A 15,528-nucleotide genomic window follows, 5' to 3' on the forward strand; every position below is an offset into this window, starting at 1 on the left:
AGTGGACCGTTTTCTCTGTACTGGTACGGACGTCTTTCTGGCTCTGTGATAAGGTTCAATTTAGTATGGCAAAAAAAGTGACAGTTCACTCCTTCTTATAACTCCATGCAATTAACACGCGTTCGACAAGGATGACGGTCAGGGCATGAAGTTATCTAGATCCGAATTGTCAAAATGTGACAGCGCTATCCTGTGTTGCCAGTAATGTAAACAAAATTACCCGAACGTCTGAAATTTCTTTCGTAAATCGGAAGATATTGCTAACGAATAATTAAAAATGACGTGTTATTGTAAAATTTAAGATAAAATACATATAAATGAAAATTATAAAATTATAAAGAAATATTTTAACTTATTAACCATAGCTATAATGTACCCATGTAACATGTTATGTTGAAATAAAGTGGCAATGTTATTGTGACGTAGGCCCGTGTCACTCTGGGAATAGAAGACCATGTTTTATTAGACCATGAAATATCTCTATTTCGAAGAACAGATTTCATGCGACGGTAGATTTGGTGATGGTAAATCCAAAGAAACATAATCCTCAGACTAATTTTGGGTTCTTGACATGATAACTTGTGAAAAAAAACAGTAGTTACAACCAATTCACTTCGGTTGTACTGGTGCTACTAAGAATGTTTATTCTTACGTGTTCCCAGTGGTAACGGATGAGAAAATAAAATCCTGCTGCTATCAATGGTAACGATTTAATGGCCATGGTGTCCTAACAGCTAGGAAAAACCCGAAAATCCGAAGAGCAGTAACGTGTAACTTGCAGCTTCTGCAACTATAATACGTACGTACATGTCAGTGCTGTCTGTTAATCTGTAGTTTAGTTTTATGAGGCATTAATAAACCAGCCAATGTTTACTTGGGTAACCAACAATGTGATCATGAAAATGAAACAGCAGATGACTTGTGTTTTATATTTACATTTTTTTACATACATTTCAACATTTTACAGGCTACCGGGAGCTCTTTTTAATTCGAGCAACGAACAGTTACATAAACTAACACGTAAATCTAAATTGTAATAAAAACGACTTAGTGTGTAGGTAATAATCTACCTCAAATCGAACCGCGCGCGCGTGGCGATTACACGATTATCAGCATTAACTGGAGTCAATAAAACTCCAGTATCCGTTAACATTTGTTAAGCTGTTATTAGATCCACATGGTTGCTGGGCGTTTGCGAACGGGAGCCGGTGCAGCCGGTCAACGGATGCTATCACCCTAGAACAGCAGTTTTCCGTTCCACGTAATACATACAATTATACCAGGACACCGTTACCAATATACTTAAAAATAAATCTACTTAAACGCAGGGCAGCTAGTGGCGAGCTGTTGGGGAGTATCGACCCCACGTACTCGAGTTCTCCTCAGGGAGTTTTGTCACCTGAAGGAGGGTGGATGGGACAGGATTATCTGCCTGTCACTTGCGTTAGCCGGCCAGCCAGAGTGCAGTCGCAAGAGCTGCGTTCTCGAGGGTAAATGTGGAAACGTAAGTGGCGAGTTGGTTATTTATGGTTAAAGTCCAGTGACACCTCTCTACCAGCAGCCCTCACACCGGTGACCGGTGTTGCCCTTGAGCCATCCTAGATGTCGCTTTTTGTGGAGGCCCATCTTGTGAAATAAAATGGCATACCGTTTTATTAGACAGGCGTCCGGTTTTTTATCTGGCTGGAGCTGTCTCTGCGTGCATCCCATGACACGGGCAAGGACAGCATCCGCTCGATGTACCCCTTACATTTCATTAAAGTGTCAAAAGGGCTTCTACATGGTGGTTTTGTTTTGGTATCGATATTTCTAGTTCACAAGTTTACATTTTTACAATTTTACATTTCAAATAGGTATTGTTAACGATTTTCTGATAATCTCATGAAACGGACTGGACGAGCCCCGTCCGCCCGGCCCGGCAACCGATCAAATAACTACTTTACTAAACAAGAATAGTGGCAGTCTGGAAATGTAGGATTGGTTCGAGCAAATTTTAGGCCGCTTCTAGCGTTTTTATTGTTCAAAGGACGAATTGGTCTTATGAGCCCTTTAAATTTTAAAGGTAGTTACGAACAATACTAAATATAATACAATTACACATTTTCAAATTGACTTTTTACTGACAACTATCCTAACAAGTTAGTATCTATCTACATTTTATTACAGACATGTTCAATCAAAAATGCGCCACATACGACAATGTCGCTGCCTGATACTCCTATTTTTTATAATACGATAGAACTCTTACAGGTTAGGGATTTGTATTTTAATAATAATTCCAAATTAATGTCCCCTGTACTTATTTCGGCAAAACTATTAGACTGGTCTAAGTAGAACAAATAATTTTTTTCTAACGCATCTGGGCCTAACTTTGGCCTAAAATTAGAACAAAGTAATTTCACAAGTAGGTAATCGAGTTTGGCGGGTAGCAGACATACAAACGAATGTTCTCGTTTTCTCCAAAACGTATTGACGACTTGATTGTATGTAATTGTATGTCTTGTATTTTTTGAATAGATTTTGTATATTTAACGACCTACCGCAAAGACGAACGGGTCGCAGCAGTGACATTTGACGACGACACGTCCACTATTGGCACTCAGTAGCGATGCAGAATTAGTAAAGTTAAAACAGTCGTTCTAAATAATATCAGAATCACAGGCAGCGATTATAGCCCGACGAAGAATTGAAAATATTGTAAATAGATTGGCCAATATCAGATAAATCTTCGAAAACTATTTAACAACTAGTCATGGGAAGTAAATAAGTACATAAAAGTGCCTATAAACGACTAATTCGGCAGATCTTTACCTAATCAGTATGTACGTATCATACACTTACAAAGAACACTAAATGGTGACTAAGTCAGCTTCGTTACTCGTATAATGTTTATGCAGGCAGGTCAACTAGCAGCTGGCACCGATACCGATTAATGGTTAAATTAGCGCGACAATACATGAGCGAAAATATATTTGGTCACCTACTTGTAATTCATGAAAATTCGTAACTGTATCATGAAACATCAACATGAAACATCAATTAATAACAAAAACAAACTATTTACATTCTATTTTACATATTAAAATATCGACACTTTCTTAGTGGAGTTTTTGTACATGTGCATTTCTTAAGCGAATTTCACAAACCTAACGAAATAAATAAATAATATTTTATAGTTCCAATCATGACAGACCCTTTGTATAAACCCATACTAATAAAAATATTGATTGAGACAATTTGTCTCCTTTGGTCAATTTAAAATGATATGTCAAAATTTTCAAGCGTGATATGTTAAAAAACCACTTCATAATTAAACCTTTTTTGAAAAGTCGATATTTTAATGTGCGAGGATAACATCAACGGCCAACGAGTTCGACGGCAACTAAAACAACGTTTCCCGCGACTGTGACACCCGGTCAATGCGAAGCGGCGGCGCAGGCCGGCATGAGAGCTCCGTGCTCTCGCCGACAACGCCGTGCTCACCTCCACCGCTGTCAGTCGAAAATTGTTCTACCTCATCATCGGTGGAGTCATCATCCTCAGCGAATACAGAGTCCGCACCAACTGACACTAACTCACATTCCACAGCGTAGGACGTTCCTACGCTACCAACTGACGCCAACGGGGCTAGTCGTTCACTTGGACAAGGCGACAAACGCCTTTCCGGCAATGCACAGACCACTGAAGAACCCCGTCGTTCTAGATATGAACTTCCGGAGCTGGAGCAAGTGACCGAACTAAGCCGACGGTCGCGTGGTCCTCCAGATACGCGACGCTCTGCGAATCGTAGCGCGGATCCAGGTAGAGACTCTCCTCGGGCTGTAGAAAGCCGTCGTGGGGGTGTCAATAAACTACCATAGCCACCGCCATACGATGCAAAACGTGATGTCCGTGGCCAAGGTGGCTCTTCGCCGATGGAAGGACGCGACCGCGCTCGCTCTGATAGTGCTTCTTCGAGAGCAGCTGTAAGTTGTCTTTCTTCTTCGACTGCTTGTTCTTCGGCTACAACGGCTTCAGCAAGCTCGACCAGTTTTGGATCATTTAAAGCCTTCACCGATTTACTTCGGCTTTTGTAGACGATCAAAAAAACCATTAATGCGAAAAAGCCGCCAAGTGTAGCGGCTATGCGCACACCCGTCATGACGTCGTAGGTGGCGTAAAACTCCTTCCGTACTCGATCGTGATCCACCTGCGAATCATCTGTAACATTTCCACCAGCACCTGATACGCCATTACTCCATCCACCACGATTGTCCATGGTTTGGTCAGGTGTTCATCGCCTGCGAACAAAATAGGTACGACTGTGTATAAAATTACATTATTCGTACAAATAGTAAATGCGCCTAGCTTTTGAGTAAGCACTTAGTTATAGGAGGTCCCGGGTAAATCCCGGTCAGGGCATTTATTTGTGTGTTTATTACGAATATTTGTTCCTGAGTTACGGATGTATCTAAGTATGGTGATGGCTGCACTCTCGTGCCCTGGAGCCTGGGTCGCCCTTTGGTGTGGGACGCCACCTGCGTGGACACGCTGGCTCCATCCCACATGGAAGGGTTAACTCGGAAGCCATGGACGGCCGCGGACCAGGTCCAGGCTTATGAGCGCCACAAATTAAATACGCCTTCTTGATGAATGAGTACGAGTTTGCGGCGCTTACGTTGGGCCCGTGGTCATCCGACACCAAAAATTTTGTCTGAGGTGTCGGTCCGTCTGGTAGGCGTAGGCTAAGGCGATCATCGGGCGGGCGCTTTCTTTGCCCAGAGGCTAAGTCTGGCAGTGCAGAGGGGTAACACTGCTAGCGCTCTTGCGAAGGGAAAGCCTTATATTTTTAGGTTTTGTTTTAATCAAATATTAAGTCCTTTAATTTTGTTGAATAAGTTGACTGTGTTGCTCAGTGGTAAAAGGTGGGGAAAAAATTCCCAGTAGTTACCACTGGTAACAACTTGGTGGTAACTAGTGGGAATAACCCCTATGATACTGCAACAAAGAAGTACGTATGTAAAATATAGATAGACATTTGCAAACACATCAACAGAATATTCAACTAAAATGAAAAAAGTTTACAAACGGAACTAAAGTTGTCTGAATCTGACCGTCCCAATCTCACAACCTTTTAGCGGCGATGGAGGATTATTTTAATAGATTCAAATAAGTGGTTATGTTATCACTATTGTTTCCCAGCTGCCAATCCTTTTAAGATAACCAAATTGGGAATCTCTCATGTCAAAAAGCTTTTAAGCGGCTTGATTTTTATCGTATAGACATATTCAACATTGCATTTCCATATAAAGTTCAATAAAAGCTGGGGTTTCTAGTACCTTATAGCGAAAGATCGAACAACAATGTTGTCGCTAGGCCATTTCCGTTTAGCAGTGAACGCAGCTCGACGTATCTGGGACGCGGCCACGTATCGTACTAGTCTGTGGCTTAGTCATATACTATACCCTCTACCCATGGCAGGATTAAATTTCCTTTTCAATACGAATTCTGTAATTATTTGTAAACATCGGGTGCAATGAGGAATGAGAGTCCTTTTACTGCTCAGCTAAGATTAGCTCATAAATCTACTTTAGACTTCTCAAAATTCTTACCAATCCTATCCCTCATGCAGACCGATCGGGATGAAGTGAGATACGAAATATGTAAACCACATTAATTGTAAAATAGACGCCCTCGCAAATGTAAGGTACTAAAGCAGGCAAGATAATCTTTTTATTCCTATTAGACATTAACAAGTTTTATTTTACATATTTACACAAAACGAAAAAATAATATTAAATCTCAATAAGGCCTGCTGGAAGCTGGAAGGTCAAACGGCAGTCGCTTTCATAAAAACTAGTGCCTAGGTAAATTCTTGGCATTAGTTGGTAAGCGGACCCCAGGCTCCTATGAACCGTGGCAAAAAGCTGGGAAAACTACGAGGAAGATGATGAAGTAATCATAATGAATAAAAACTGTGGTATCCGTCGAAATACTTGTAAAAATGTTGTCCGATTGAATTTCTTTGCAAACCAGGCGACTTAGCACGGTCGCGTTTTTATCCCTTGTCACCATGCCTGTCACGTTCTAACAAGTATGTAAGTGCGAAAGGGACGCGCATAGTGATAGTCGATAAAAATGGAACCGTGCTGAGCCCGCAGAAAGTAATTAGGGATGTTATTTGTATAAAAAAAAAAGAACAGAATTGCTATAATTAATAATTAAGGTACTAGGGTTCAAGAGTTGCGTGCCCATTATGTCCCCGGACAGAGGACAGATATTTCATTTACTATCATTTTCTTCTGTTATTACACGTCCATTTCCTTCACTTTTATGGTACCTAATTTTGCGTTTGTCCTTAATGATAGGTACTTAAAGATTCTTTAATATTTAGCTACAGCCGACATATAATTTTCTATAAATTTATTTAATGTTTACCAAAGCATAAACTATTTTTATGTGGGACAAGTGCTTCCTAAAATAACCGTGCTAGTTCTATTTTTGTGTATGGTGAATAGTTGAATAATATTTGAAGATTATTAAATCTCGATTCAAAGCGCATTCATCTACATGCTGTTTTTTCATGTTCTACCATTTAAGTCAGGCGGTTGGTATGGTAGTTGCATTGCATGATGACTAGGGATGTACCGACTAGTCGGGAAAGCCGACTATCCGGCCACATTAAATTTGTAGTCGGCGATTAGTCGGCGACTAGTTGGCAAAAATGGCCGATTAGTCGGCACTTTATTAGTGCAAGAAAAAAAGAAAAAAAAGAAATTAACAGTCAATATTTACCATATGTTTTATGTCTTTTTTACTAAAATACCTATTCAGAGTGCATACGAGAACTTTTGTTCATATAATTGACCGTTTGATCGTTATCGTATGTTGGTGGGATGGTGTTTTCCTCTACATGTCGATCTCAACTGATTCTCGTGTAATATCATGGGCAAGTTCGATAGTTAAATAATTTTATTATTATTCAGTACTAGCTTTTGCCCGCGACTTTGTCTGCGTGGAATTATTGACAGCAGCTAAAGTAGGTGTAGCGCCTGTATAATGCTAATAGTAATCATTCAATTCGCGCATTGCTTACTTCAATTACTAGGTAATTCATTAACTCTTTCAATTCCACCTCCCTTTGCACTCTCTTCAGGGATGATTTCCGACATAAAAACTATCCTATGTCCTTCCCCGGGACTCAAACTATCTCTATACCAAATTTCAACTATATCGGTTCAGCGGCTTAAGGGTGAAGAAGTAACAGACAGACAGACCGACACACTTTCGCCTTTATATTATAGTTAGTATATATTGACGAACAATTAATGTTATTGCAAAATTTAGAGACTTAGGCAGGGCACGTTGATCGTAAAGTCGCTGACCAAGGGGATAGGTTCTTAACTGGCGACTACATACGGGAAATAGAGCCTTGGAAATACCTCCTACAAGCTGTACGGATGGTCTGCTCAGGATCGCAAAATAAAAGAAAGACAGAAATTGAACGAGGATTCTTGTGATAGGTCTTTGAAGCTGTAGAGAACACCTTTTAGCCAAGCTAATATGATGAATAGCGCGACCAAAGGAGTAAAACTATTGTTTTTCACCTGAACTTATACGAAACTAATGATCTGGCCGACTAGCCGACTAGTCGCCCGACTAATCGGCCATTCGAGAGCCGATTAGTTGGCTAGTCGGCCAAATCAATAGTCGGTACATCACTAATGATGACTTTTAGAAAGGAATAGGTGAGTTTGCTTCGGAAGTAAATCCTTTAGTAATTAATTATTTTACTGAATAAAATCAGGGGCACGGTAGTGCCCCCACCTAGTCGAGCAAAACAAAAAGGCACGGCCGTTCCATCCTTTTCTCGAAGCGATTCAGGCCATTTTCGACGTCCTGTAATTTTGTGCTGGCTGAAGCTAGAACCCTGAATTTTCAGTAATATATGCTTAAGATATATTCTCAAAAACATTCAATTTGAGCTTGTAGTTTAAGAATTATTGTACGTCAAAGTTCCTTATTTTCGACACTGACACAGTCACTCACGATCATCACAATTCTAAGGTACTTCTAGCATACCCACAAAGCTAAGCTAAGCTCCAAATTTTAAACATAAGTAGTTTTCAGCTTATCAAGCCATAGAAAACCTAAAAATATTGCAATATCAGTCACGTTTTAAAGCTCTAAGAACGGCATAAGTAAGTTTGTAATCCCATATAAATATATGTTATTACAAAGTTACTGTTGCAGTTCCTACAAATAGTAGGTAAAGTAAAGGTACACTACGATGTACGATGTGAGTATGAATGAAGATGTGTTTAGTTATGATATGTATAAACATAGTATGGGTATGAGTACCAGAAAAGAAGGACTGTCTACAAAAAGAGATGAGATCCCATCAAAAACATTACATGTAAAAAGGTGCAAGTCTCGCAACGCTTCTACTACAAAAAAGTTTTGAGATGTAATGTGAAACCACGTCGGTTATTTTAATTAATGCCAGGGGGTGTTAAAACCGTATCAATAAGATATCTTTAATTTGTAATACATATAATGACTTGGCAATCGCACATACTATATTGCAACTGCTATGGATGGTCGACGACAGGTTGATGCGGCATATTTCGATTTTAAAAAGGCATTCGATGTTGTCGATAATGATATTCTACTCCAAAAATTCACTGCAATAGGGTTCACATCGCATTTAACCACCTTTTTCGCTAGTTATCTGCATAATCGTAGTCAGTTCGTACGTCTAGCAGGATATGACTCACAACCTTATTTCACTCGCTCAGGAGTTAGCCAGGGAAGTACTTTAGGTCCTACACAATTTCTAATAATGATCAATGACTTGCCAAAGGTCGTCAGTGCCGCTAAATGTCTAATGTTTGCAGACGATATGAAATTGTTTCTCGACATCAAATGCAATGAGGACTCCGAACTTTTACAACGTGATATTGACGCAGTGGCAAAATGGAGCGAAGACAACCGGCTTCCATTTAATACTTCAAAGTGTAAGGTGATTACTTTCACTAGAGCCAAAAACCCTATTTTTGCGACTTACTACCTCAGTAACACGGAGCTGCACAGGGTACATGAGATACGCGACCTAGGACTGACATTAGACACACAACTCGACTTCAGACTACACATGACGATGACGTGTAAGAATGCCTGTAAAGCTTTGGGGTTCGTTATAAGGATAGCTTCTCAATTCTCTAGCACCAGAATAGCCTTAACACTTTATTACGCGTATGTTCGGAGCCGATTAGAGTACGCAGCCATCGTGTGGGACCCGCACGAAACAAAGTATGGGCTCATGCTTGAGCGAGTTCAACGAAAATTCGCTAGGTACATTTATAAACGGACTTATGGATACTATCCATACCTCTTTCCATCCCGCTTTGTCCTGGGAATGGTAGGCCTCGATACTTTGGAGCTCAGACGAAAACTGATGTTAATAGTGCATTACCATTCCCTGATCCATGGCGGGATCGACAATCCCACTGTTTTGGGCCGTGTGGGTCTAGCAGTTCCCACGCCGAGCTTCCGTTTGGAAGGTGCGAGTACTGGCGGCGCGCGCCCCGCACGGTATTGCCGGCGTCTCCTGGCGAGCCCTGAGACACGCACTGTGCATGCCGCAAACGCGCCCACCGCCCGAGCCATCTCTAATAAATAATATACTCACCCAGGTCCCGGATGCCGACTTATTCACTGACAGGTTGGGGAAATTTATCAAAGCCACCATGTCTGCTCTAAACCATACTGAACTTGATAGTTAATATTAAATTTTTACCTTTGTTTAACGCTATGCCGCTATTTGTATTTGTTTTCCTATCTGCTCTATATTTCTATTTGTTTTGTTGTCGCTGTATTTGAGTTTTACTTCTTTAAATTTATAATTTGTTAATGTGTCATAAGTTCTATTTTACCGTGTAAGCGAATTGGTAAACTACTGTAAGCTTATATGAGAGAAATAAATGGTATTGTATTGTATTGTATAATGCTTTACTCGTACCGTACTCGTATATATGTGTAATGCTCAAACTGCAATTAGCGCTAGCGTTATGTTCAATTAGAATTATTTTTAAGAGGTGACGATGATCTCTTATGTCATTATGCAGCTGTGCGATGGCCAAGTCATTATATGTATTACAAATCAAAGATATCTTATTGATACGGTTTTAACACCCCCTGGCACTAATTAAAATAACCGACTTGGTTTCACATTACATCTCAAAACTTTTTTGTAGTAGAAGCGTTGCGAGACTTGAACCTTTTTACATGTAATGTTTTTGATACACACACAAGGAAGGGTACCCAACTGGTCAGCTCCGATTTGATTTATTTTTATATATGTTATAGAGTAGTCTAAAATAACGGACACGTATTTTTTTTTAGCTGCCCATACTCAACTTACTGGGAGAAATTGGCCTCCAAAGTACTGAAAAGTGACAAAACGCTCTAACTTCTGTAGAGAGTTTTGTTCAAGCAAATTGCTAGATAATTACTGGTTTGAGGTGTCTGTTACTCTATAACATATATAAAAATAAATCAAATCGGAGCTGACCAGTTGGGTACCCTTCCTTGTTAGTTGTACACTGCCAAACCTACACTACAACCACAAATCAGAATACCTCCTAACCAATCGTCTAAGTTAAGCGCTAGACCTATGAGAGTATTGTTTAAGCTGAGGTACATAATATGCAAAGAGTCTAATTAGTTATAGTATAATTATAACACCGTGCCTTCGCTCAGCGTGGCATGCGGGTTTAAAGTTGATTGATATTTATCGCATAACACACAATGAGTCTAAATATAGGGGCGGGGCGCAGGTGAAGTACTCGATCTTTAATAAAGGAATAACATGGTAGCAGCTACATTTCAGTGCATTTTTCGAGCGCTTAACAAATTTGCATCGTATACGAACCTACACCTTTTCATACTGGCAACGAAATGAATAATATGTTTTGGACTTAGCTACTCTTTATTTTCGAGTGTTATGCTAATGCATTCAACACATCAATTGCGGATTCAATATTGGTTATGGAACAAAGTTCATGATAAAAAAATGATGACATTGCTAGCAGTGGATGACATGGATATGTAAACTTTCGCGGGGCAAAATTTTTATAAAATTTCAACAGTTTGGCAGATGTCAAATAGAGAGAGTTAGATAAGTAATTAATGTTTTCCAAAGCCACCAGAGCGGCGCCACTCTCATGCACTCAGTAGAAGCGGTACGAGACGAGGCTCTTTTGTTCCCGAGGCCAAGGTCCTTGTCTTGCTACTTGTAGAGTGGAGGCCAGCCTGAGTTCCCGATTTTTTCTAGATCATAAGTACTGGGCTTGCCTGTTTTTACCCAAAAAAGAGGTATGATTGTGGCAATCCAGTAATGATTATGTTTCTTTCTTATCGTATTATCGTGTTATTTGTTGTGTTACTTGTGTTCCATTGTAGCGTCCAAACTACCAGGTTTTAGATAGCACCCGGGGGGCATGGTATAGATAGATCATAATCATAGGTAATATTCAACTGATAGGTATTGATAAATAGTTATTAATGGGTTTTATCTTTTCGTACTTGTTATGTATAGTCTGTCAAACAAATCTATCAGTAGAAATAAATGGGCGCAAAGTTCAGAATTTCTGTGTAAGATCAATTTTTCGCGCAAACAATTTTCGAAACTGCTCCTTTTTATACTGTCCTAAATTGTTTTGCCAAACTAGAGAGTCCGTTCGGAAAGAGAAGAGTCGTGGAATGTATTGGGCTACTCTAACTATCGGACGCTTTATTACTGAGATCACGAAAACCATAATATTTGAATAATATAGAATTATTATGAATAATATACATACTTATACATATTGTATTAAATGTTTATTTTATTTTATATTCGTTTATTTGGGGCATCAACAGCAATACAAACAAAATATGCTGAACTTAACTTACAGATACAATACATAAGACCAATAAAAGATGTCCACATGAATACATTAAACCGTACTAGGTGGTAATATTAAATTTAATAGTTACATATAATTAATTTTACTTTAACATCAAATGAGCAGAGCTACGAAACACAAAGAAAACACATAATTCAAAATAGCGATACTAACAAACGTTTCGTGAAGGGTTAAGTCGCGTGTTAAGCCGTTGACTACGAATACGAATGAATAAGAAGAAAGAAAATACTTTTCTGAGTTTACCCATGTACCAAATCCTAGTAACAAAACCGGGCGGGAGATTTTTTTTAGCGTTATCATTATTTTATGGGTGTGTATAACGGATTACAACCAACAATTCCTTGAACCGATTTGAACATGAAATGTACATCAGTTTCTATATATAGATAAACAGAACTAGTACCTATACGCTGTATACGGCATTAAATGAGTGAACCGCTCTCACTCGTAAAGCGCCGAGAAACAAAGGAAATTTAGGTGGAAAAACGCGCTACGACTTGCTAGTGGAATTGACTCCAATTCCTATATCTTATAATTCTTATAACAACCGCAGTGCAAAAGAGAACAAGTCAGCATCATTTTAATCGTACTTACCTATTTTTATAACATTCACGTCATAGATTTAAAATATGAACATAATCTACATTATTATATGGTAAATATTAAGGAAAAAGTACGGCGGTAACCCTAAAGTTAAACAAAGCAAATAAGAAAAACCAATAAGACATATTATATATTATAATATAGTATATATGCCTAACAGCTCCAATCTCAGAGAATTGGGCTGAATGAACGCGACACGTGATCGACAGCCCGCCTGCTTCCGGCCGGGCGTCCCTACACTACATCTTCATCTACAATGTAGAAACAAACATCTTACAGGTAAAATAGCATCGGTAGAAAACAGGAGCGCGACCGAGGGGTTAGTTAGTAGTAGTGCAATGCGCTGCTAAAAAGACACGCAAAGTAAGAGTATTTTGCTGTTTGTATTCTATTAGACTTCAAAAGGAACATGGCTTGACACGGTTTTAAATATGTTATTTAAAACACAACACAAAAACACAATATTTACTTACTTACTTAAAGTTCTGTTTTTGTTACTTTCAATTTCCTTAATATTTTAACGTAAAAATGTTTACCTTTGTCAGAGGAAAGCGCAATAAATATAGTAATGTCCTAATAGTATATACACGGTAAACGGTATGTAATAAATTTAGTAATTTATGTTGTGTCATGCAGGGCCATCTTAAACTATGCTGGGGCCCTTGGCCACAGAAGAATTTGGGGCCCTTTTGGAAAGTAAAGAAAGCGAATTATACTAACATTTTTCTATTATGATCTTCTATTTATTGTGGGTAATAATCAAATATACCTACTGTTACTGTCTGTCCTTCGGGGCCCCTTGAGGATGGGGGCCCTGGGCACGGGCCCCGTGTGCCCTTATGGTAAAGACGGTACTGGTGTCATGTAAGGTTTTGTAAATTTAATTGACTGAAGCGTAGCGAGTAAAAGTTTGATTCGGGCATTTTGCTTTCGTATGTCCGGATGCTCTCTTCTAAAGGTCGCAATTCTCAACCGATTCTCGTGACATTTTGTGACCAGATTCTATGATTAAAAAGATTTTTTTGTTGTCGATTAGGTTTTTGGAAAAGTTTCAAAATGCCGGAGTCGTGATAGCTCGCACCTAAACAAATAGTCGTTTCGATATTATAAGTTTTTTTTAAACATGTTTACAGAGTAAATGGCAAAAAATGCTAAATATTTGTATCGCTGGTTTAGGTGGTATTTAGATATTTAGTTTTTACTCGAGAATATGTAGAAACAAATTTCGTCAGATTAAGCTATCATGGCGCAGTTTGCAAAGATTCGCTATGAAGTGGGGAGGTCCTTAATTGGTTCGATCCCCAGTAATTGTATGCTGGGACATAACTTTTTGATTTTTTTTACACTTAAATTTCGTACTTTTATTTATTTATTCTTCTTCTTCGACCTAGCGTTTTCCCGGCCTGGCGCCAGGGTCCGCTTACTTACTTTTATTTATTTATTGTTTTTGAAAAAATTAAAACTTTCGTATTGTTGATTGATTAAGCGCGGGATAAGCATTTATTTAACTACCCCTAATAAATATGTTTTCTTTTTGTCATTTATTTTTCTAAATTGTTATAAACGGCGGAGTCATACATTTATTCAGCTTTAAGCTATGCTCGCGAGGTCTACACCTCACATCTACACTAATCATCAAACTGTTTGTGCCTGATGTAATTTGAATATGGACCTTAGGTAATTAAGACTAAGTACACTAATGACGTCATGTAATAGGTATATCTTGTGAGCATTTTAACAACCTGTAAGTCCGCAAGATTTTGTTGTAAATAAAATAGAATAGGTAAGTAAGTACTACCATGGTATAAATGTTACTACCTAGTAGTATTGACATTATGGTTTAACTTGTAAATCGCAGTTTTGTTGCCCAACGTACAGACAGACAACATTAATAAATAGTTGTAGTAAAACTAGCTATGTATTATTTATTAATCGGAAATAAATACGCGAGATTTGATGTTACGTTTATGCTAGTTTTTTTTTAATCAACAATCGATAAAATATAATGTCAAAGACATTTACACAATCATGTCATTTTTGAACTATGTATTTCGATATTAGAATAGAAAATTCCTTTATTTGCGAGATTAGATCCCAAGCTTCTGAACTCCTACTGAAATCATTGATATGGAATACGATATATATCTATTATATATCTTGTTGTTTGTCTTCTATTCAATATAAAAAATATATTTATAAGCAAATACATGCAGTAGCGTGGTATGAGGGTAGGATAATAATTGCAATTAAAATGAAACATCACGCGAAGTTGAACATGCACGAACATATAAACAAACATTTAGTCATAAGCAAAACTTATTATTAAAATATTTACCAGCGGGAGAGCATGTTCTGGAGCTCGCAGATATTGACGAATGGCGTGAGTGACGATGATTTATTATGTACATGTCCTTGGTCAAATGTAATAAAAGTCAACCACCCATTCAGTAAAAACTTCTAGGGTTTACCTACATTATGCACAGTTTCCTTTGACAATTCGCATTACTTTAATCGTAAAAACGAAAATACTTGTCAGGTTTGCATGAGTGGAAATATTTACATATTGTAACCATTTCAAGATCAAAATAAACTATCTCGAATCAATAATGTTCCTCCACCGGGGCATTAGAATATTCAAACACATAAAACTGATTTTTTCAAGGCTACCTCGCCAAATCTTTAGAAGAAATTGCGAGCCTTAAGTGACACTGACAAAAATCTGAGCACTGAAAATTCATGAGCCAAATGTCTGTCAAGTCAATAGTGAGGTGACGTACGGGGAACGGAAAATAATTTTTCGCTGAAATATTTAGGTCTATGGTGCGCATAGTGCGTAAATATACTGGCAACACTAGGTTTAGACCGTTTGAGATCATGATAAACACGCTCTTAATTTTATTTCCTACAAGCTGTCAGTCTGTCAACCTGTCACTGTCAATGTCAACAGCTGACTACACTACAGCGGCGGCAACGGCGC

General features: G+C 38.5%; 1 protein-coding gene across 1 annotated transcript; it reads right to left on the minus strand.

Moving 5' to 3' along the window:
- Window positions 1-2,525: 2,525 nt before the first annotated feature.
- On the minus strand, window positions 2,526-15,311 carry LOC134806490 (uncharacterized). The gene is made up of 2 exons (XM_063779760.1): window positions 14,887-15,311; window positions 2,526-4,280 (listed from the first exon to the last, which is right to left on the minus strand). The coding sequence occupies exon 2, from the start codon at window positions 4,256-4,258 to the stop codon at window positions 3,383-3,385; it is 876 nt and encodes a 291-aa protein (XP_063635830.1). The 5' UTR covers window positions 4,259-4,280; window positions 14,887-15,311; the 3' UTR covers window positions 2,526-3,382.
- Between the last annotated feature and the right edge of the window lie 217 nt (window positions 15,312-15,528).

Source organism: Cydia splendana, chromosome 3 (assembly GCF_910591565.1).
Source record: "Cydia splendana chromosome 3, ilCydSple1.2, whole genome shotgun sequence".
NCBI lineage: Eukaryota > Metazoa > Arthropoda > Insecta > Lepidoptera > Tortricidae > Cydia > Cydia splendana.

Bases quoted from the DNA above. Each gene is read 5' to 3' on its own strand.
- LOC134806490 (XM_063779760.1), bottom strand. From the start codon at position 4,258: ATGGACAATCGTGGTGGATGGAGTAATGGCGTATCAGGTGCTGGTGGA.